We start from the raw sequence: 25,143 nt of genomic DNA, 5'->3' as shown, positions 1-25,143 counted from the left end.
CAGATTATTGTGTTGTATTACCGCAGTCTAGACGAGGTAGGTCCACCGTAGTGTTGCCCAAATTCAGTCTTGGTCTTGCAGTCTTGGTCTTGTTCTTGCGTTTTTGCAAGACCAAGACCAAGAACAAGACCAGGTGTATTGGCGCAAGACCAAGATCAAGACTGACCGTGCAAGACTTGAGCAAGAACAAGACATAGCCTGCAAGACTCTTGCGTCTTGCAGCTAGGACTTAGCGCTATTTCACTGAGTAGTTAGGTGTAACAGTTCGGTGTATAGGTAGGTACGCTTAGGAATTCTATGAGACGCAAAAAACTGTATCAAAGAATATGAAAAACTGGACTGGAGAGCTGACTCGCGTACATCTGTAACAAAGTTACGCAGTATTTCCAGTAAAATAAAAAGAAGTGAGATAGTGAAGAAGAACTTTCAGTCTGCTTGTGAAGCAGCTGGCGTGCCATCAAATCTTAATGCCATTCTTGACTGTCCAACGAGATGGAATTCCACACATGATATGATTGGATTTGGTTTAAAAGTGAGAGCGGGCATTGACATATTGTGCAGTTCTGTCACTGAATTAAATAATTTTCAAATCACAGCTAATGAATGGCAGGTACTCGAAAAATTACATAAATTTCTAATAAACTTTAAACTTTTAAGTACAAAACTTGGTGGAGACAAATATGTTACATTACCGCTAGTCATTGTATCATTCAATCTCTTGCTAGATAAAATTGAATCCATGGTAAAACAGTTAGATGAGAAACCTAATCGATCTGAAGTGGATGAAAGGCTCATTCTAGCTTTCCAAGCAGCTCGAGACAAAATGCTTAAACATTACAAGAAGAGCAACTGGATTTATTGTACTTCTTTAATTTTAGACCCAAGGCATAATGCTCAGACTTTTGACCTGACAATGTGGGGGAAGCAACTTAAAACAGAAAGTCTGCGCAAGTTCAATGAACTTTATGAAGAATATAAAAGTCTACACTCACTGAACAAATCTCTGGAATTACCAGAAAAAGAAAATAAAGTATGTGATGAAGATGAAGACGTAATAGACTTTGATAAACTCTATGAATGTCCCTCGACGTCATCTGGATCTTGTCTTCAAGGCTTAGTGATAGACGAGTTGGAGGAGTACCTGAGAAAATCAAGAACTGCCAGCTCGGGAGACATTTTAGATTGGTGGAGGACGCATGATACAGAGTATCCGATTTTATCGAAAATGGCCCGTGATTTTCTCTCAATACCTGCAACTTCAGTACCTGCTGAGAGGTTATTTTCTAAAGCATCATTAGTAATTAGAAAACATAGAAATAGGTTAAGTGATGAGTCAGCCAGATGATTACTTTGTATTCATTCTTGGTCAAAAAATTGATATAAAGTATCATAACCTAATGATAAAGCTGTTGATTTGTGTTGTATTTTATTTTTTATTCAAATAAATGATAAAACCTTAAACTTTTTTATTAAATTTCTTATAAGTTGAGGGTTCAATCTCTTTCTAGACAGATAAGTATTGTTCTTTAAAATACAGTCAAGTTATTGTAATTAATTTGTTTTTTTACATGTTTTAGCAAATGTAAGCTTATAAATCATAAATGTTTATTAAGAAACAGTTACTTCCATGGAAAATGACATATATCGTAGGTCAGTTGATTTTTCGAATTTCTTATCAAATCTTCAGTTATTTATTAATCTGCTTGATCTTTACCTATGGCTATGTTAATTCAAGCTCACAATGTTCCAATTCTAATACGTTTTTCTAAGATTTAAAGTAAACTTTAATAAATAGTAATAGACTAATAGGTAATTGCAAGACTTGCAAGACTCTTGCTGCAAGACCAAGACCAAGACCAAGACTGGGAGCGCAAGACCAAGACCAAGACCAAGACCAGGTGTATTGGCGCAAGACCAAGACCAAGACTGGCTAAGTCTCGTCTTGTTCTTGCATTTGGGCAACACTAGTCCACCGCTATTACCAACACAACGCAAACCAACGAAATGGCTCGTAAAACTAAAAAGTATTCATTCCTGGCGGGTGTGTGTTGCCAACAACGATAGTTATTCAGTTTAAAATTAACTTATTTTATGGTGTACAAAAATGAAAATTTAAGTTACTTATAAATAAATCGGTTCGGAATCGCTGGCGTCCTCTAGTCACAGCTAATATTATATATGCGAAAGTAAGGTTATTTGGGAATGACATAGGGTAATTTTCATCCCGGCAAAAACTATAGAACCCATAGGATAGGCGAAATGCCTGGATTCTTTTGTCGGTGGCGCTAAAATTGCGCGTGTTAAGTTACAGGTAAAAGCTAGTATTATATATTCACCCAATTAAAATAGGGTTTCTACTAAACTTCAAAGGGTTTGCAGCGGGAAACACTGGCCAAGACAGGCGCGGCTGTCCCACGTAAAATAAATTGGTTTTGTACACCAACATAAACAAAACATTAGCCACTATTGTCTACCTTATGATCAGTGTCATAGGGCGCAAAAGATCGGCTTTGTGAAGCTTAAAGTTTGCACTTAAGAGTACAATACGAGTGAGTGGGTGTGTGGTGTAAATAGAAGTTATAGGATGCAAGTACTTAATATTTTCTGTAGACAAAATTATAAGCGATGCGTATTAAGTGTTGTTTTTATAAAATTTTTGTTCTTTACCAATCGCAAAAGCTTACTTAAGGTAGCACATTTAGCATTAAACTTCATCCATACACAGACTCGTAGGTCTATCCGCCGCACAAATATATAAAATTAATGTTTACGTTGTTATAACTTTTTTGTATATATTGCATACCTAGCAAAAAGCAGCACATCCATTTTTTATTGACGATCTAAGTTTAGCACATCCTCTATTCACTGGAGATGCTTTTGTCAGTAGATACGTCATAAAATCGCCGCGCTTGCCACTTGTACCATACGCAGGGCGACGCAACGGAAGCGGCGCGCCCTGAGGGGGGATGGGAGGGGGAGACGGTCCGATGATCCCATTGATGATCGAGTGCATCAATGAAGAGTTTATGATGCGACGAGCGAGCGAGAGATATCGTTTACGATAGCTAATACTATTTGCCGGGAATCTATGCTGATGAAATGTCGGTTTGTTTTCGGGAATTCGCCTCTTTTAAATATATGCAAAATTTTATACCAGCTATAACTAAGTATTCAAATGTTGTGTGATGTGTTGATAGATATATATATATATATATATATATATATATGTTATGTGTAGAATACCCTATATTACACATAAAATTATAACAATAGATTTATCCTAAGCGTATCTACGTTACGGTAATGTACAAAAGGCGGCCTTATTGCATTATGAATCTTTTCCTAAAAAAAATTATGATTATGATGATTCGAAATCAAAGTTACAAAATAGTCATTCGTTTCTGTAGCCCTTTATTATAATGAAGTCAAGTGTACCAAGTATCTTTTCGAATACGTATACTTAAATGCGTTACTTCAGCTAATCAGCTAAATCTCTCCCTCTCTGTATGCAATCTGCTGCAGATATATAATGTAAAATATGCAATATATATTGCATATACATTAAGTATATTATATATAGTATAGTATGTTTATAATACATTATTTATTATCACCCACTCAAAAGTTTTCTGCTTAACCCAATGGTAGACTGTTAGATAATGCTATTAGCATATAGCCTATTGTACTTTACAAATTGTTATTATAACAATCAAGAATATATAAATAAATTATTATAGTGCTTTCCGCTGAGCATGGATAACGTCAGTCAACTATTCCTTCAGACTAGGGATTTAGAGTGTGGCATTCAGGTGGCTTATTAAGTCTAACATACGATAAACCACTAAGAGAGAATTCTCTTGTGGGTGCCGTGTGGTTCCCGGCACCAGTATAAAAAAGAATAGGACCACTCCATCTCTTACCTACAGAGGGTGTCAAAGGCGACTAAGAGATCTAAGGCTAATAAACTTGAGATTCTTCTTTTAGGCGATTGGCTAGCAACCTGTCACTATTTGAATCTCAATTCTATCATTAAGCTTATTAGCTGAACGTGGCCTGTCAGTCTTTCAAGTCTGCTGGCTCTGTCTACCTCGCAAGGAATAAAGTATGAATAATGAATGAATGGGACGATTCCCGAAAGTGCCGACAAGAAAGAATTTTAAGGCGACTTTTTTGTTTCACGCTGACGAAGCATTCTCAAGTGTTACTATAAAATGTTCTCTCATTAAATCCACAATCAACATGTTTTATTCCAACCGCTCTGGTTACGAAATCTCAGTTTCTATTTTAATATTGAATTTCTTTAACACAATTTCGTAGAACATAATCGTATAACCGACCGCGGCTAACGAAAGTGAGTGTGCGGTTAGCGTTGGTTACTATATGTGATGGCAGTAGGGCTGCCTCTAACAAAGTAATCTCAAAATCTGTAATGGGGAAACGTGTACCTTAAAAAATATTGTCTGGTGAATTTGACGATGTCCTTGAAATTTTACATAAAAGGCTTTCAAAGATGGAACAATAATGTTGCCGTGTGGTTCCCGGCACCATTGAAAAAAGAATAGGACATCTCTTTCCCATGGATGTCGTAAAAGGCGACTAAGGGATAGGCTTACAGTCTTGGTCACTATTTGAATCTCAATTCTATCATGAAGCCAACAGCTGAGCGTAGCGTTAAAGACTGTCGGCTCCGTCTACCCCGCAAGGGATATAAACGTGATTATATGTTGTTATGGGCTTCTATAACAAGTCATGACAACAAACATTTTAATTATTTCCTGTCCTCAAAGTTACAATCACCCAAAAATTTTATCTTTTTGCAATTTTTCAACCCTATCCTCTTCGACCACTACCGTTGTCTTACTGACACCGATCTGATGAATCGAATCCACGCATTATGTGATCGGAATAACGATCCTAATGTTTTGTGGTCGAAATCGATACTGTTGTTACAATATCCATACGAGGTACGCGATTACCGATATCAGATACCCGTAAAATAAAAAGGAAGAAACACTAAAATTCTAAGGGAAAAGGTAAATTAATTATTTTGCAGCTTTTAACATTCAGAATGCGTAAGGTCCCGTCCGAGATTGTCTAGGTCTAACGGGACTCGTTTCCTTTAAAAACCTGAATCCGGAATCAAAGTCAGAAAGCGCACTCCGGGTTCCGGGGAAGGATGAGGATGTAACCGGGATTAACACTAGAGAAGAAGAATAAAGACATAGTCTAGAAACAGTTCCTTTTTTCTTCGCTAAAAGACCGCCATCTAAATTGCATAAAATACAAATTAATCTGTTTAATACAGAACTAGATGTTGATTAATCATTGTCGGAACTTGTTTTGATAGAAATTAAAACTGCATTTTATTTGGTTTATACATTAGGTATTAACATCCATGAAATTATAAAAAGTGAACTAAAATAGATACGAGTACATTGAACATTGTAAAATGCGCGCTCCTCTTTTTTTTTATATTTTGTTCAATATTCTATTTTTGTTCTTTTTTTTCTTAGTGGCCAGCAATACCACTATCAAATCTAAGAATCTTGACCGGGCATGAACCAGGAACCAATTCATCTTTCAGGACTCGGCCATTTAATTATGTAAGTAAAACGATGACCACTTCGGATCAATTGGGACCATCTTAGTCCAATCGATGGAGACGTCCACGCTTCCCGGGTCAACGCACCGAGAAAATTGCGACTTACATACATACAAACGAGTACTTTACCTTGCGGGGTAGACAGAGCCAACAGTCTCAAAAAAACTGATAGGCCACGTTCAGCTATATGGCTTAATTGAAGAATTAAGATTTAAAAAGTGACAGGTGTCTAGCCAATCGCCTAAAAGAAGAATTAGCCTATCCTTTAGTCGCTTTTAACAACATCCATGGCAAATGCGTCTCATAATTAGTATTCCGATTTCTACGCCTGTTATTCAGAATTCTGTGAGTGAAACCCATATGAAGACGGTGAAAAACTTATCGCGAATCTTTATCAGAGCGGAAAGCTTAGCGGCCGACGAATTAATTGTAGTTCATTTAATTATAACGCGAGATATAACGTATGAATGTTATGAGGAAATGGACGAGTAGAGCAGCTAGATGTTTAGTGCAAAACTTTAAATTGACACATACTCTGAGACGAAACGAACGAAATAATAATATACAAGTGGATGAAGTAAAATTAGTTTTCAAGCAAGGAAACTATTTATTATCTGTCTTTCCCCTCGAAAAGAGAACTGATGATAGACAACGTAATGAGCTGAACGTAGAACGTTGAGTGCCGTGTGGCGCCGGCACCAACAGAAAAATAAGGACCACTCCATCTCTTTCTAATGGATGACGTGATAGGCGACTAAGGGAATGGGTAAAAAACTTGGGATTCTTCTTGTAGGCGATGGGCCTAGCAACCTGTCAGTATTTTAATTCTAATTCTATTCCAAGAATAGGCTTTAAAACAGTGATGGACTAGCAACCTGTCATTTTTTGAATCTCAATATTAACATAAAGCTAAACAGCTGAAAATGGCCTACCTCGCAAGGGATACAGACGTGATATTATGTACGTACGTAAAGAACTATCTCATTTGATTAGAAGAATTTCACACGGACACTTATGAACCTGCATCAAGGTACACAGGATCGAATCCATCCTACAGTTTAAAATAACCTCCCTCAACCAGAACGCACAAAAAATATCTTAACATCTCAGTTCAGTCTCAACATCAACATCTTAAGTTAAAAAGCCACAAACTATTTCTGTTGTGAAAAGCAGTTGGTCTTCGTCATTCAGCAGTTTTGGTCACAGCTGTTGGTTGCAACGCGACCCGACGCTAGTGAATCTGTTATTTTGTTAATTAATAGGTACTTCTTGTTGCTGTAAAACAACACTGTTTTTTTTGTTGTAAACTAACTAATTTTTTTATCAATTGTTTAAGTTGATGAAATTAAAATCCGAAGTGCTTTTCTTTGTAGCACCGTTCCAAAAATCCTTATTAGGTTACTCCCTCATTCTTACAAGTATTTAAACCATTTTTTCAGCTGAGTGTTAGTGAATACATTACCTTCAACTTACATTTTAATGTCTCCCGAAAATATTAAAGATTATCGGTAAAACTGGGAACAAAGAAACATGGTAGTTTTAAATATAAATGAAATAACTAAAGAGTAGAACCACTATATTTTTCCCATGGATGCCGTAGGCGACAATTATGGAATGAGTAACAAACTCGGGATTCTCCTTGTAGGCGGTGGTCCTAGCAACCTGTTAGTATTTTTATTCCAATTCTATTATTTAGCTATACACAGCTGAACGTGGCCTTTTAGTCTTTTCAAAAGATAGACGTGATTAATAAAATAAATTGCATGAAGGAAAACAGTCTCTGTAGTATTTGCAAGAACAAGTAAAGGAAGTCCATAGCAGGAATTGTTCCTAATACGAATGTTGTGTTTGATGTGCTCCTGCGACGAATGCGTTTATCCAATTAAGGAGTCGGGAGCAACGCTCGAGTCGATAAGCTGTAGTTCACCGTGGTCGAGTGGAAGAGGATAGTTTCAGGTAGAAATGAGTTATGTTCTAGTCTTATTACTTTATTGGCTTAACAATAGTATAAGAACCTTGTAAACTTCATGTAATTCCTGTTGCTTTTTGCAATAAAATAAGTAAGTAGTCTCATTTTAAGGCACCTGTCCTGTGATTTCGTAAAACTCTACAGGGCAAAACAATGACGAATCTACAAAACTGTCTCCAATGTACGATTATCGACCTTCATAATTTAAAATAACAGTAAAAGAAGTGGTATCAAAAGATGTGTTTTTGTTAATAGTCTTGTCTCGAAAATCTCACAAACCGCTAAACGATCGATCTACTCAACAATACGGGTCTGGGATCTGATACCCAAAAATTGTAAACTAAAAATTAATGAATCAATTTAAACATTATTACCTGAATTCACTTTACTTGACTTTCACAATGACGGCTGCCATATTTCTTTTTAATGTGACATAGTTACCAAAAGGATGACGGAATCATTATTCTTCACCAACAAGCACCAAAAACTGAAGAATCGAATTTTCGTATCTTTGGCTACCAGTTGAAAGGGCGCTCGTGCGCCGACCAATGTGAACCCTGTGAGCTGGCAGGACCTCCTTAAAGGGAGGAAGCTTGCGAAACCGACGCTCTCTCGATTTATTATGCTGTCCACGACTCCGGCTTCTCTTTTTGTGGAGATGCCGCGATTTACTTGGCTAAGAACTTACTTAAACTATCATAAATCACAGTATTTTACTTGTTTGTAGGTATTGGATTAGAAGACTAAAGACGGTTTGCTTTTGAGAACATCATATTTCATCGTTCCTAAGTAAATGTACCTTTTACCTTTGTAACCTGTGTTTGTTAATATGTAATTCTATTTGCTAAGTAATTTATTTTACTTACTTCAAGTCTTTCGATAGAAGCATGTGCTTAAGTTGTTGCTAATTGGATTATTATCCGTTTTTTGCTAAACGCAAGCTTTTCATTATTTATGGCATCAAAACCTTTCCGAAAACACAGCACAGTGTAATAATTATGCTAAGATTTTAGTCTTTATAGTAAGAACTAACCAAAAAGCATTCAGAGAAATTCATAAATAAATTAGGATCGTTTCTTCAGAGAGCTTTTAATTGCATGCCTCTACAGTCCGGTTCGCGAAATATAAAATCTCTTGAGAACGGCCTTTGACGACGCAATTGGCTGCTTTAGAGCTCCACTGCAGTTACAAAGAGTAATGAAATTAAAAAAAATGCAAATTTATAATTTGGGAGCTTGTTAAATTACCCTGGAGTCCGCTAATTAAAGGCTTCTTTTCCCATACTCGACATGACATATCGCGTTTGGGGAACATAATGACATCAACGTAAATTAAATTGTGAGGACAGACACAAAATAAATAATGTTAATCGCGAATATATCAATGAATGAGAACGTGTTAATGACAGTGATAAACAAGACGACAAGCCTTGCTGCATGATGTAAGGTAGCGTTCCGATTAAAGCGACCGACGATAAAGATAATCTTTATTATCAATGCAAATCTGTGATCATAAACAATGCTGTTTGCTTTCAGATAACATTGAAACAGTTTTTATATAACTACTATAAATACAATATACTATATAAACACATTAATAAAGGTGTTTAAGTGAGCGATGATAACGTTTAACTTAATACCGGGCCATTATAGATCAGAACACCGTCTTTTATCTCCATTTAGTTTGTCCACATTTAGTACCTTTTAATATTCATCTACGCCGTTGTGCCGATCGGAATTACACCCAAAATAGACCTTACTTCGTTTTTCTGTCGCTGCCTTTCGAAGGTTATGTTAAGAGCCACTAGCGAGGGCCCTCGATTTGCGTGATCGTCAATTTTCTTGATCTCTGGCTCAACTTGACCTAATCGCATACGCGTGGGCCCAACTTAGGTTCAAGTGTGTACTTATTGATTGACTCTCAATGCTGTACTGCAGCGAATGCAGTCGCCAAGGATAGCTGCTTCGGTAATAACTCAATAACTAAATGCCATTGTGAAAGGACTTCTCATTAACTATGTAGTTAATTTTGGTGGGAAAATATTAAGAGTTTTACTGGAGACAGAGAATTTTGTCTATATATACATACTTACATATATTTACGTCTTTATCCCTTACGAGGTAAGAGCCAACAGAAATGAAAAGCCACGTTTAGCTGTATGATCTAATGATGGAATTGAGATTCAAATAGTGACAAGTTGCTTGCCTCTCGCACTAAGATTCCCAAGGTCTATTAGTCTATCCCTTAGTCGTCTTTAACGACATCCATAAGAAGAGTTCTATTCATCTATCAGTCGCGTAATAAAATAATAACCTTACCTAGCAATTTCTTTTTTTATTAGGTAGCTAGGTTTTATTGAATGGCAAATCACAAACGAAGCCAAAAAATCAGATACCGCTTTGCAACCCTCGCGTGCCAACTGTATCCAAGACATTACAAGCTCTAACATCTTTGATGTAGAAGCGGAAATCGGATGAACCGGTGCTGTTTTCATGCAAAATATTGTCCCAATTGTAACAATCGATTTCATGAAATTCCGAGGAACGCCGTGCCGGGTGGTCCCGTCGGTTGTAACGACAAAATTGATTGCACACGGAAACTTTTCTATTTTTCTGAGTCGCATTATTTCAGTCGAAGATAGTATTACCTTAATCATGATACTGACTTGTATAATCGGCTAAATCATGTTGGCAAAAACAATTAATTATTCTTCGACATTGGTTGCCTTTAGCTTTTGTTTTTCCTTTGATATTAAATATCAGTAAGGTATCTTCACTTTAATTATGTCTAATTATATTATGTACTGTAAAGCAAATGTAGTATAAGTGGCGGAACAAACTACACTACAACTTTTCACCGGACGCCAATTTAGAAATATATATATATAGATGTTTTAAATCTAAATCGTGGACGAATTTCCATTGTCTGCATTAAAAGAAATAGTAAGTATAAAATTAATGATTTCAATACAAATATTATGTATGTCAAATAGTATAATAAATTAATCGTCATAATAGGCTATTACACTCTTTTTTGAAAACTGTTTTAAATCAATCCTGAGACTGTGTTATACCTATAGAATTTTTATTAAAATTTTTTGAAGCCGAAAAGTGCTCTAAAAACGATTTATTATTTATGATTTTGTATTTTCGCGCGAAAACGCCATCCGCCATGCTGTTTTGACTCGTGACGTCATACTTTTAGTAAACAATACGGCTCTACGTAAGACTAAAGTAAAAAGATTTTTGTAATAATGAATTACAATACATATTGTTGGTGTCTTGTTCCTGAATGCAAGAATACAAGTATAAAAACACCAGAAAAATTGTGGATTCCACTGCCAAGTGATATTAAAATGAGAAATAAAAAATAGGTTATGTTGGATTGGTTGTGTAATAATTTACCTATTATAATTGTGTATTGTAAGAGAATGTTTAATACAATAAATACTTACATCGCTGTTTTAACATTTCTTAACTCAGCAGAACAGAAATCGGGATTGGACGCAAAAAATTTCGCCACCATCAACGTATTAATCCTCGGTAGATTTATATTGTCTGCTTTCACAAAACCGTCTTCCATTATTCTATTAAATTATTAAAGAGTAAAAACCCAAAAATGTGATAGAAATTTTAAAATTTCAAAATAAACAGCCTTACATCATCAATATGTTTTCGATTCGATATTTGTTTACTAAAAGTATGACGTCACGTCAGTACCCAACATGGCGGATAGCGTTTTCGACTTTTGAAGAACAGATTAAAAAAGAGGATTTTTTAAATTGAATTATAAAATCCATATTGCACTTTTATGAATAATGATCGATGTTTTTCTTTTATTTTTTACAAAATCTATAAGATACGTGCATTTTTATATTTTTTTTTACATGGTGTAAAATAGCCTATTATAATCCTTCGTGCTGTAAGAGTCTTCACTTCAAAACTCATCTCTAAATTGTTCCACCCCTCAGTAATTAATCATTAGTACCTAGGTCACAAGATGAACTGGTAAATAATGCAAGTCAAAAATATCAACAATACAACTCGGATAACACAAAACCTATTGGACCAAAAAAAATATTGGAATAATGCATTAATTCCTCTACAATCCCAAAAAAAATATATAAAATCCTGTACACGGTATCGCAGTCACGATGTCGTGAAAGGCGTGCGAAGAATTCCCGTCGCTCCAGGAATTCCTATTTCGTTCGGTCCAAGGAGTTTTGTTGACTGTTTTGTTACGATTTTACGATTCATGAATACTTCGCATTTGCAAAGCTCCTCTGCAAATTATTCGTAGCTTTCTGAGTGTCACCTTTTTAAGGATTATAAACTGGATCAGTTCTATTTTTTGTAAGTAATCTGTTTGGAGTTCTATATTAATAAACTAGCTTTGGCACGGGGCTTCGCTTTTGTGGTAATTCCAGAAAAAAATCCATGTCATACCAAATTGCGTAAAAATTAGTCCAGTATTTTTTGAGTTTATTCGTTATCAATATACAAATCTTTATTAGTGTAGATTACCACCGAGCTAGAAAATATTTTTGTATGCTGCTACAAGTACTTTTTTCTGATAAGTCTTTTTTAGTCCATCATTTGATTAAAAATATTTTAAAATGAAAAACACGTTGCTCGTTACCCTAATGATTTCATACTAATTACATTAGTGTATAACATTAGACATTACAGACCATTAGCCAACATTTACCTCCATTTTAATGACGATTTTTTAACTATATTTCCCTTGGTACTTGACCCAGCTATTTATCAACATCAAATACCTTCCTTCTATACTGGTCTAATAGCGAAGAAATAACACAGCTTTTGCCAGCTGCTTCTCTTCCCGTGCAGGTTGTAAAAGTCAATCAAGGGAAAGTCTAACAAACTGGGGATCTCTTTTACGCGATAGTCTAGCAACCTGTCACTAATTGAATCACGATTCCTAGTTTATGAAAGCCTTCTTAATTGACTTTTACATTCTACACGGGAACAGCAACTGGCACAGATTTTGTCTATATGCATTTTCTTAGCTTGAGACCAGAATAGCAACTACACTTAAAAATAGCTGGTACACACCTTGTTTTTCCTAAGCTATCAGATCAATACGAACACTATACCTAGACTTCTAAAAAGTCTGATAATAAAAGCTAGTGTGGGAACCCGGAATTGGTCCTCGGTGGTCGGCACGTACAGACATCACGAGCGGCTGTATAAGGGCATCCCTTGATGTGGCCGGCGCGGTTCAGGGCCCAGACGTTATGCAAACCGGATCTGATAGCCTTGTATTCCTATCGGGATGATGCCATAAGTCAGAACTAAGAGCTTGGAGACTTGAGATGGAATTCTAGAGCATTCGACAGTTATACTGTCGTGTTCAGCGATGTTTTTTCATTAATATCTATAGGAAGTTTATTTTAAAGGATTGGAAGTTTTTAATCTTGATATTTTATAGTCCATATCTTAATGGCACAATTTGATATGTTTAGAAAATATATACAAATAAAACCATTATAACAACAAAATAGTATATACAAATTAAGAAACAGGTAGTACTGGACAATTGTTTATATGTAACTTGTTTATAACAAATTTTGTTTTTAAATCTATTAAGTAATGATATTGTTTTTCTATTGTTAATCACCCTTTTTTCTCAAGAACTATTTTGGTATTCCCAATACTGCTGCGTTAGTCGTCGGTCTCAATAGACTGCCAGACAGATAATAAAGCCACAGATTATAACAATCACCTGTCATTGTTAATATTTTCCGTCAAACCGTCAGCTCTTTTTTGTGACTTAATTGGTCTCCGGCAACCTTCGTCACACCATTAGTTCGGTAACCGAAACAGATTTAACAATATAGCCCTTGTCAGACATGCAAATGAGCATCCTAAGCAATTGTAGGTACCATATCTTCATAATTCCGAAGGCCGTTCGTAATATGGCACAACGGCCATTAATAAAGTAATTAGGCGGTGATGTCACTGTCGTAAAAAGTTCATTATTGTCACTCATTTTAATAGCAACCGTGTTTTGTTGCAGGTCGGCGGGTGCTATGGCGTTCTACCGCTGCGGGCCCACGGCGATAGGAAGCCGGACTTCATGGGCACCAGTTTCTTCACCAGTCGAGACCAATTATGATAGACCTTTGAGCGGGAATTTCGACAGGATCTTCAATGCTTTTGAGAGAACTAATGCCTTTGAATACGTGCGGAACACCTTTGAAGGAAAAGAAGAAGAGAGGCACGTAGGACATGGAGAGATAGTGGTGAATAGGAAGATGAGCAGTAGTTTCGAGAGGGCGGACTGCGCGCTGGCTGCGCAGACGCCGTGTTCGGAAGACGAGGACTTCTACCGGGAGAAGATACTGTATTCCCAAGCGAGGCAGCTGTTTCCCCTGCAGGAGGACCTCGCTGATTGGATCAACAAAACTGTTGGTGAGTACTCTTACTAGAATTTGTATATTATTCTTTACCGTTATTCGAATTAAGTGTCTTAAAATTTTGGCAAGGATTAGGAAAGCTAAAATTTTTTGTAAGTAAAATATGTCAAGCTGATACGCTTGGTCACGTTTGGTTTACAATCAAGGGACCACAAAATATATTTTTTAATGAGTATGTTAACATGCCGTAAATAATTTTACACGCACATACAGCTTTATGGAATGCAGCGGCCCTACATCGTTGCCTTGCCTTTTACTTATGTTTATGCAAAACAAAAGCAACATTTTGGAATTTCAACAACTGACTGGTAGGTCGAGTTATTTTTTACTACATACCTACACGAGATTATGTAGATTCTCGATGTTATCTTTACTGAGCAGCGTGAAAATTGCGATTTTACGAGTTTCACCGGCCGTGCGCTACAAGCTCCCTGTGATACACATCTCTAATTGGACACGATCTGGACACTTCTGTTCTTCTAGTACAGACTGATTAAGATTTTTACTATGTATTTTAATAGTATATAGTAAATCGTATGCTGTCTTTTAATCTTCAGGAACTAAATTAATATTCACGTTGCCTTCTTATATTCTCATCATTTACTGTAAGGACTTATTTTTTTGTAGTGAAACTTGAAACTGACATGGATCTATTATATAATCTATTGTATATACCTACTTACATGCAAAAATCACGCCATTTTTCCGGAGGGGTAGGCAGAGACTACATCTTTCTACTTGCCACGATCTCTCCATACTCTTTTCGCACATGCACATTCATAACTCTCTTTATGCAACCTCGGCATACGTACTATACCTACATATATAGCTACTATACGAAACATTTATAAAAACAACAATAGCGCACTTATAAACGCGTAGTTCCATCAGATAATATCGGCTTAAAGGAGCATCAAATGTGTATGTGTGATGGTATCATCGCGCCGTACTCGCTGTGCCGGCTGCGTAGGCGCCGCTAGTCGAGCCAGTTTTTAGGGCTCCTGCGATCATCTAGATATTATGAATTTTGTATTTAAAAGCTTTAAAGTGTTTTCATTCATACAATTACTCGGCAAAATTCTACGCTTTAGATTGATGTAGTGGCAGACGCATAAAAATCGGGACTTTTTAAGGTAGAAAAAAAGGCGCTTTTATAAGATTAATGTTAATTATGTAACAATTTAGTTTCAGCAAGGATTTCTTCTTAAAATTCTAATTGAACCAACTAATCATTTATTTTAGTCTTTGGTCAATAGTACCTACGTCTAATTGGATAAGCGAATTTTCTCTTAAAAATGTTTGGAATGTAAATTAAGCGAAAGAAGCATGCGTGGATCGTACTACCTACTCCTCCGGGAGAGAAGCGTGATTTTTTGTAAAACTAGCTATTAACCACGTTTTGTTTTCGTCCTAAAAGTTCAGTAAAAACGCTGACCCCCTGTATTGCCCCTTGGACCCCTCCAATTGTATACCAGGATATATTTTTGTATACCAGTTTATAAGTTGGACCAAGGATAAAAAACCGCACTCAAATAGAAGCAATAGTTTCTGTGGTTCGCTAGCATAAACATTCAGACGGACAAATAGACACACAGAAATTCTAAAAATCAATTTTTTTTGCTTACATAAGTCCCCCATTACAATTTTATGGCAATATCTTTTTAGTAGACATCGGTCAGTTGCTATTTTATTTAAAAAAAATGGATTACATTTGCCTCTCATTATCCTATTCACTGATCTGGTAACCTGATCAGGGTTTGACTAGTTTTTGTGCTATTTGATAATATGATTGCAGTCATATCGCATGTAGTGTACACTAAATAAGTCATTATAGTTAGCCGTAGTAATGAACCTGTTTTATTAGTCTACAAGTGTAACATGTTCCTTCTACCTTTTTTTACATAACTCGTCAAATGGTTCGACTTGTAGAGTACTTATGTGGTATGTAAAGTGGTTGTGGGTTTGCATAACGTATCTAATACTTACTTTTTTCTAAACAAAAGTAAAAGTAAGACAGTATTTATTTGAAGACTAGACCGTCGGTGGTCTAATTGGTAAGGTGCCCGACACAGGTTCAAATCCTATCTCGGTCATGTACCAATGCCTCTTTTCTGAGTTCATTAGTTTGAGTGGTAACCGATACTCTTGTGAGGTATGAAGATAAAGGAAAAACATCATGAGGTAACCTCAGGCAACCGAATTTGGAACTGAAGGTGTAAAAACTATGCAGCCCAATCCAGGATTATTGTCTACGGGCTCATCCTGAACCTCTCCAGAGGGCTGACGATGTAACTATCGCGTCTAACGCCAGCAGAAAGAATTACTATTTATTTGCAGGCCTATACCTAAAACCACTTTACGAGTATGACCAGATTGCATCTCACTGCGCACGCGTAGGTTTCTGCTGCTCACAATAGACACTAAACTACATTTGATTGCCCGCTCTGATGGCGATCATTTCGTAATATGAATTGAACGTACTATAAGTCTGAATGCCTTATTTGTAGGAATCTTTGACGATGTCGTCTAGGTATAAACCTGGAACAAAATACTGAAACAGGGACATGTTTTGAGATTTTGGTAATTCAAGTAAACAGATATACATATATGGTTGACATGTTTTACTTCAAATATTGGTTAAAATTCCAAAATCTCTTTACAAATAATAATTATTTACAATCCGACAAGTTTTTACGTGACAATCATTATTCCCGGGGTTTGCTCCCGTGGAAATTTTCCCCGAAAAGCTTTCTCTCTTAATCAAGAACCGTTTAAATTTCTTCAGATATTCCCACGATGGCTCATTCTAAATTTTACACTAGTTATTAGCTATTCGTTTGCGATCAGCATTATTCAAGTCGTGATCTCAACTTTTCACACATATTACAAGTCTTGGAGACGTCACGAACCCGGTGGCGCCTAGGGATATCAACAAGTCTCGAAATACAATACCTTTACTGCAGTGCGATAAAAATCAAAAAGTAATTGCTCATCGTTACCTATTAAGGAATTAAAAATTTGCCGAACAATTTTTAACCGATTTTTTTATAAATAAATACTACAGGCATTAAATGCGAATGTAACACCTTTGTTTTATCTCGGACGTTTCGAATCACGTTTAAATGTTCAATGTATTATTCATAAATAGAATAATGCAACGCGAAAATTTTAAATCTTAAAAGCAGCTGACTATTACTGAGACTATTAAATCAAGTATAACCTTGTGAGCAGGCTGAATTTTAGCTCTATCTATTGGATTGGACTTATTTTAATTATTTTAAATACCTTAAAATAAAACGCAAATACTGGTCTACGCTCGTCGTAACGTGTGTGATGTAGTCGTGCTTCTGATATCAGTAAAATGTTATTGACAACCCTAATTTAATATCTCGTGTCTCCACAATAATTATCTTCATATTTTCAGCTGCTTTAACGCTATAACAATATGTACTTTATAAATAAAGCAATAGGATTTAATATCACATATCAATATCGAGTGATTTCCCGTTTTCAAGCATCGTCGCCGTTTCTCGTGTGTGAAATTAAGCGATTTGTAATGTATCGGGTTTCGTGTCTCGATTCGTATCGATTTCTTGCGAGCGTTGACTTTGCACATAATTTTCTAGATAACTGATAATAAGTTTATTAAAATCATCACCATAATTTTGCCTGGCAATTTACTCCTGTAATCATATATAACTAAGGAAATGAGAACAAAATAGAAAAAGAGAGTTTGTGTGAGTATTTATGATATTATTATTGGTAAAAAGCAAAATAAAATTTATTACGATGACTAAACATTTTTACTGATCACTATAAATTGAATTGAAGTTTCTCAATTAAGTGATTACCAAGTTGTTAAGTTATTTATGGCGCCAGTTGAACGCCGTTAAGCTATTATCGTTAAATTTACAAGCTTTTCTATTGAGCTTTTATTTAAACTTAATTGTAATTACTCGCGCATGCGGGCTATTTGAAGTTTCTAATATACGACTGTTTGTTTATTCTAAATCTTATCGTGAAATATTGTTTATTGACTAACCCCTGGTAAGGGACAAAGATGTGATAATAATAATAATTTATTATTATTTATCGATTTGTATATTGAAGTCCGATGAAAATGCTGCAGTGTAGTTTGTTCCGCCGCTTCTTCTACACATGCGCTTTGGAAGCGGTAGTAGTTATAATTGGATTTAAGTGATGTGACGTCAATAAGTGATACCTTGTATCCAATTTTGAAAATAAATCTATTCTATTCTAATTGTTACCTCTTTGTTGTTCAAACTGATTAAAATTATACAAATAATCTTTTTCTAAGATATGCATCTACAGTGACTGCCACGCCTTTCTCTGTGAGCCAGCCTGTATTTATGTCATCAAAAAAAATGTTATCACGACTAAGCCTTTAAAGTTAAACAAACAAATAAACAGCCGGCTAAAGTTCGCATTACATCGCGCCCTTCGCAATAAATTATTATGCATCACACTGGACGCACAGACAGACAGACACCGCAGACTGCGAGCCGCATGCGCTTGCGCATGAATATGCGCCTTATTATTATTTATCAGCTTTTATGCAGATTATGTCGTAAAAAGAAAGATGCAAGATCTTTCTTTTTTAATCTCCTTTTGTGCCTTTACGTCGCTACAATAATCTGCTGAGTGTACACTCACGATTCACAGTAAAGACACGAATCACGATATTACAAGTACTTTCTGCATTATGTGTTGTTCTTTTCATATTTTCAAAATCTTTAAATGTATAATGGACCAGAAAGTTACGAATCATTGTTAAGAAATAAATATTTTGAGTAATCCATATTGGATTGATGTAGAAATAATACATGTATACAGGTAGCTTATATCAAAGGAATGGCTTGAAAACTTGGGCTTAAAAAATATTTTTTTTCTTTAACGCAATCGATTAGCAACATGTGATTCTTGATTCCATCATTAAGCCTTCTAGATAAACGTAGCCTGTAAGTATGTTCAAAACTTTTGGCTCTGTCTACCCCATAAGGGGTAAAGGCTTACACACAGGAAAGTACGTGAGGTACTTCAAAATCTTCAGAAGAAAATAAAACTATGGAATGTTAAAACAAATGCATAAAATTTTAATGAGCAAATTAAAGTAACGGTAAAATTATCCTGTTTGGTGGCCAATAAGCATTCGGTTAGTATTTCTTTGCCATAAGACTGCGCATTGACACTCTTTGCATACCGTTATCATGAGTGCATTATGCGTGAATGTGTGGCAGCGCTGCGTTCAAACTGTCGTTATGAACTATATTATTCAGATCATTTCTATGACGAACAGAAATAGAATTTATAATATTAAATAAAGAAATATTGAGAACTTCTTTGTCCGCCTTAAATCTCTATAAATTCTAACTTCTTATTAACTTGGAATTTTTCTTTTAGGCGATAGGCTAGCAACCTGTCACTTTTTGAATCTCAATTATATCATTAACCCAAACAGGCAAAGGTGGCCTATAAGTCTTTTCAAAACGGTTGGCTCTATCTTCCCCGAAAGGAATAAGGACGTGATTATATATGCTATATTACTGCAAGTTTCATGAAAGTTCTGTAGGTAGTTTCTGCGTGAAAGGGTGACAAAACTACATATATCCTTACGCATTTATAATATAAGTAGGATTAAAATTGCAAAAAATTACAAGATGTCAATTTTAAAAATTAGAACCTAATAGGTACAAGAAAGTCCAAAAATATAAATCGTAAAAGTAAGATAAACGAAGTTGCCATGATATTTTAATAATATATTTTAATATATATGGGATAAATTACACTGATTGAGTTAGCCTCGAAGTAAGTTCGAAACTTGTGTTACGAGATACTAACTCAACGATACTATATTTTATAATAAATACTTATATAGATAAACATCCAAGACCCAGGACAATCAGAAAAAGTTCTTTTCTCATCATGCCTTGACCGGGATTCGAACCCGGGACCTCCGGTGTCACAGACAAGCGTACTACCGCTGAGCCACAGAGGCCGTCAATGATATTTAGGAAAACTTTTTAAAAATCAACCACATTTTCTGATCTCTAGCCGTAACATGTCTACTGTGTTTAAAGGTCTACATCCCTTGCGGGCTAGACAGAGCCAACAGTCTTGAAAAGACTGACAGGCCATGTTCAGCTTTTTGGCTCGATGATAGAATTGAGATTCAAATAATGACAGGTTGCTAGCCCATCGCCTATAAGAAGAATCCCAAGTTTATAAGCCTGTCCCTTAGTCGCATTTTACGACATCCACGGGAACGAGATAGAGTGATCCTATCCTTTTTTTATATGTATATATGTATGTAATAAGTTGATGTCATTACTGAACTAAACTTGCTCGGGAAATTTAGTAGCTGTTTTAATCTTGTGCAGTTTACATCACTGGCCAATTACGCAAATCTTGGAAATAATTACAATGATTTACTTAACTGATCGCAAGCATTAAAAATAACGGTTAAATGATAAATATAAAACCTTATTTGGTGTAAAATGCCAGTGATAAGTGATCGACGTGGAGCGAAAAGAACTGGTTTTTACGACGGGGTGGGCTAATTTTTATTGGAATATTTTTTAATTTTTTTCATTAAGAATGGCAAATAATAAGGAGAAGTATATTCCCGAAGTTGGGCAATAGCTACCATACATATAATCACGTCTATATCTTGCGGGATAGACAGAGCTAACAGTCAGAAAAGACTGTTAGGCCACGTTCAGCTGTTGTTTGGCTTAATGATAGAATTGAGATGCAAATAGTGACAGGTTACCAGTCCATCGCCTAAAAGAGGAATCCCAAGTTTACCAGCCTATCCCTTAGTCGTCTTTTGCGACATTCATGGGAAAGAGATGGAGTGCTCCTATTCTTTTTCTGTTGGTGCCTTGAACTACACGGCACATTGTCTAAGTATTTACATTAATCCTTTTCAAGGTAGATTGCTTTACATTTCAAAGAAATTGAAGAACTTCTCTTCTTTTCTTCTTTCTTGTTCGATTATGTTTTGCAAATAAAAGTACCGCGAAAACAAAACAATAAAAATTTGAAAAAAATGAGAATAGTCACTATTTCAGCTTGCATGACGTAACCTAAGGCCTAAACCTAAGGCTTCATTTTGCTTACCACTAGGCACTTAAATCTATTATACTTACTATATATTTTATTGCTATCATTTTTTATAGAAAAACCAATCCTTATTTTTGTACAGTCGCATGAAAAGGGACTTGGCCTCTTTCCTGCAAGGATTTCTTGCGTTTATTTTACAAGTCACGTTCGCGTAATTACAAGATTACACAAAAAAGCTCCGCATCGTATGTGCAAGCTTTAAGCTCTGCAGTTAAGTACTGCTCAGGGTAACCGCCTGAATATTAAGTAGATGTGTACTTTTAAGTCGTTTCATTAATGACTTCATTTCAAGGGCGAATACGTGACCTTTACCAGCACAGCTGTTACACAGGACTAAAAGGACACTAAAGAGATTTGGAATAAGTCAAAGAAGGTACTCTGTTAGAGAGCAAATTCAAGAGAAACGCCCTTCCTAACATGATTCGTATAAACGGAAGGTTGGTAGACCCAGGAGTGGTGCGGTTTCTTCGAGGAGTACAAACAAACCATGTGGGGTAGACAGAGCCAACAGTTTTTGAAAGACACATTCAGTTGTTTGGCTTTGTGATAGAATTGAGATTCAAATAGTGACAGGTTGCTTTTTACGACATTCATGGGAAATATTTAGAGTGGTCATAATATTTTTTCTATTGGTGTCGGGAACCACTCGACACAGTGGACCAGTGGTTGTGGGATTTGCTTAATGACCCAGAACATTATTCAGTACCATTAACCGACAAGACTAGACATTATCTCAGACTCCGCTCGACCACAGTAATTGCTGCCAAACTGGGAGGCTGAACTTTCACAACGATGGCGCCACCGTCGCGGCCGACCCTGTGCCCTTTGCTCTGTTAGGCCAGTGGACATTCCTTGGAGGCTGATTGGCGTGAACTATAGGGTTATCTATTGAGTATCTGCAGCTGGGGAACCCTCGTTACAATTCTGTGTAGGATTTAATGGGTAAAGCAGACTTGTGAAAGTCAATCACGAGGAAGGCTTTTCGACTTGAGATTCTTTAGGTGAGGAACTAGCAAGCTGTCACTATAAATCTTTGATACTCATTTCCATTATTGTGCTACTCGTATCTTGATAAACGGAGTTGTCTTGTTCTATACTGTAAAAGATAAAAAGGTGAAATGAATACATTTGGTTGTTGTAGGAAAGCTTGTTGCAGGTGAAAAAATGTATGAAGTCGTCCACGCGTTGCCGACCCTGACTGTTTTTTTTTTACTATGCACTAGTAAAAAAAAACAGGGTAACAACCACAAACAACAGTATCTTTTCTTCATTATAGATTTGAAGCCTGATGATCTTGGCTCAGTAACTTAGTAACAGACCCCCAGGCCCACCTCCTAAAATAAATTAAGGAGTTTAGAGATGACGTTATTTCTAACTACTACTATTGACTCCTGACACCCAATTTTAACTGCATAGAACTGAAGGTAAACTTTCGTCGTTTTTTTTAAATCTGTGCGGAACTTGGTAGTACTTACTACTACTGGAATGCTATATTGATTGCGTGTGGAATTATCGTGTTTTACGTCAATTACTTCGTGTTTACGGTGCAAAAGTGCGCAAAAACAGAATGCGAACAAAAACGCTTACGTATCGCTTGTCTAACGGGCGGACGGCCCAACCCCGTTATCAGTTATGTGCTCCAATGCACTAGTATGCATTAAGGCTTGCAATTCCCGACAAACACACATACGATGTCGTCTTTATCCCTTGCGGAAAATATAGAGCCAATTATCACGATACTCGAAGTAAAGTTCTGGAGATTCAAAGATAGCATAATGAATAGATTCACTGTGACGCCTAAATGACGCGTCCATGTCCGCGGGTGGAAAAGTAACATATCTCCTATCACAGTTTGTCTACGGCGTAGTAGTTACCGTATGGTTTCAGGTGGTTAACCCATCGCCTATAATAAGTTTTATTTACTCAAATTATTAATGCGAAATTACTTTACTAATCAAGTCAATAAACCTGATGTATGTTAATTGCTCCAGGTATTACGTACCTGACCGGCGAGAACTTTCTGGATGTCTTGGACAACGGAGCGGAGCTGTGTCAGCTGGCGGCCGTCATCCACGACCGAGCGAGGGAAGCCCTGGACCAGGGGCTCATTGTGGGGGTGAGTGTCGACAGAAAGAAGGGGGATTCTTTATTGGTGTAACTATGATCCAATACGGGATCAGATCCCCTGCAAAGGTTGCGAAGGTCATGTGGGAGTCATTTCGTGAAAAACTTGACTCGCCTAATCTAAGGTAAATAGGAAAATGACAGCATTCAAAGTCTCATTGAAAACAACCAGTTCTGTTGTTCAAAACTATGTGCTCTTTTGAATTTGTGAGACAGGGCGACAGATCACTGATCATAAGCCACCCTAAAGCCCCTAGAAAATTATCTTTGTTTCATCTCCTGACGATACTCGGGCTCTGACGATACATGCAGGCTTCGCGTAGCCATGCCACAGCCAAATGGTCGTCACTACGAATATTAAAGGATTGTTGTTAAAAGGCTTTTTTCCCTTTCTCAGCCGGTGCCCGCGATCCGCGGTCGTTGCTGGCAGCGCGCGGCTCGGCGCAGCTTCTTCTCAAGAGATAACACGGAGAACTTCATCACGTTCTGCAGAGAGCTGGGCGTCCATGAGAACCTCCTTTTTGAGAGCGACGATCTTGGTGAGAAAATTATGAAAATTCTAGTAATATTATTAATGCCAGCTGTGTGTGGGCTTGAAGTCTTCTCGGGACTTGTCTTCTCTAAACTATATTACGTCATCATACTATCTACTATCTCTAAAAGATCCCTCGGTTTCCCTCCCTCCCTCCCAACGGTTTTACCCGTTGGAAGTGGCATGTATCCAAAGAGGTCCCAAAATTATTGCTTTTTAATGATATGGATATGGAAAAATCATTATACTCGTATGGTAAGCAATTGGGCTTTGTCGCCGTCTTAAATAAATTTGTAATTACGTCCCACGTTCTGACAGCGGGTTTTTTAAAAGCTCAATTCCAAAACCTACAACCAAATATCAAAATATATGAAAATACCTAGCCAATTTAATCTGTTTCAATTCCAGTGCTGCACAACCAACCACGTCAAGTCATCCTGTGCCTGCTGGAGGTGGCTCGCCTCGCCACCAAGTTCAACATCGAGCCTCCAGGGCTGGTGCAGTTGGAGAAGGAGATAGCCATGGAGGAACGCGACTCGGGCCTGGATTCAGCCATGTCTGGGGCAGGCTGGCAGTTCAGGGATGCGTCGCCGGTTCCGGGACTTGATAAGTAAGTGTAGAGATATCTGCTATGAAGTAAAGAGTCAGGTCCTGGCTGGTAAAGTTGGAAAAGGAGACATATCGCTATCTTAAGCCTTGAGAAGTAACTGTAGGGAGACGATATCTAGGTTAAGTTGTAAAAAAGCGAATATGGTTTTTTTTTATTTAACTTATATCAAAAAATTTCCAGATCTACACGCGAGGATGCTCGGCCTTCTAGTCCAGACCATAATGAAAGTAAGTATACATATGTATGTACTCTTAGAGACTTTCTTGTCACTTTAGCTACAGTTAAAATCCGATTATGACGTCAAAACCCAAACTAATACAAATATTTTTCTTCCAGCGCAATTGTCAGTGCCAGATAACGTGGACAATGAGAGCACAAAGTCGGAAGGCACGGTCACCAGCACCGACTCGGACGTGCCGCTCAAACCTACCAACGAACTGGATAAGAGGGTAAGTACTTTGGTTCGCCAAGAAAGGGGTTGATTAAAGTAGATGGCGGGATCTCAACTAATTTTACGAATGAAAATATATAAGACATGGAAAGGTGCGCGGGCAATTAATGCCCGCGCACCTTTCCATCATCGGACGACATAGTGTGGGATTGTACCCGTATTCTGATGATAGACATACCCACTCAACGCAATTCGCCAAATCTTTTATAACGGGAACTGCTAGAATCTGGAACGGGAGTTCCAGATAATACCTATGATTTGGCGATTTTTTAA

The 25,143-nt window shown here is 36.8% G+C and overlaps 1 protein-coding gene across 2 annotated transcripts in view; it reads left to right on the top strand.

Moving 5' to 3' along the window:
- LOC106140962 (GAS2-like protein 3) overlaps nt 1-25,143 on the top strand; it is a 91,772-nt gene that overhangs the window by 63,742 nt on the left and 2,887 nt on the right. For both annotated transcript variants that reach the window (XM_060950335.1, XM_060950334.1), the window contains exons 3-8: nt 13,611-14,005; nt 23,145-23,269; nt 23,675-23,816; nt 24,218-24,419; nt 24,600-24,646; nt 24,756-24,868. In XM_060950335.1, the coding sequence (XP_060806318.1) occupies nt 13,624-14,005; nt 23,145-23,269; nt 23,675-23,816; nt 24,218-24,419; nt 24,600-24,646; nt 24,756-24,868 (1,011 nt within the window). In that variant the 5' untranslated portion in view covers nt 13,611-13,623. The remainder of the gene's footprint in view (nt 1-13,610; nt 14,006-23,144; nt 23,270-23,674; nt 23,817-24,217; nt 24,420-24,599; nt 24,647-24,755; nt 24,869-25,143) is intronic.

The sequence above is a fragment of the Amyelois transitella genome, chromosome 21, assembly GCF_032362555.1.
Source record: "Amyelois transitella isolate CPQ chromosome 21, ilAmyTran1.1, whole genome shotgun sequence".
Taxonomy (NCBI): Eukaryota; Metazoa; Arthropoda; class Insecta; order Lepidoptera; family Pyralidae; genus Amyelois; species Amyelois transitella.
The sequence above is the reverse complement of the archived record's forward strand: the minus strand, read 5'-3'. Positions and strand labels throughout refer to the sequence as shown.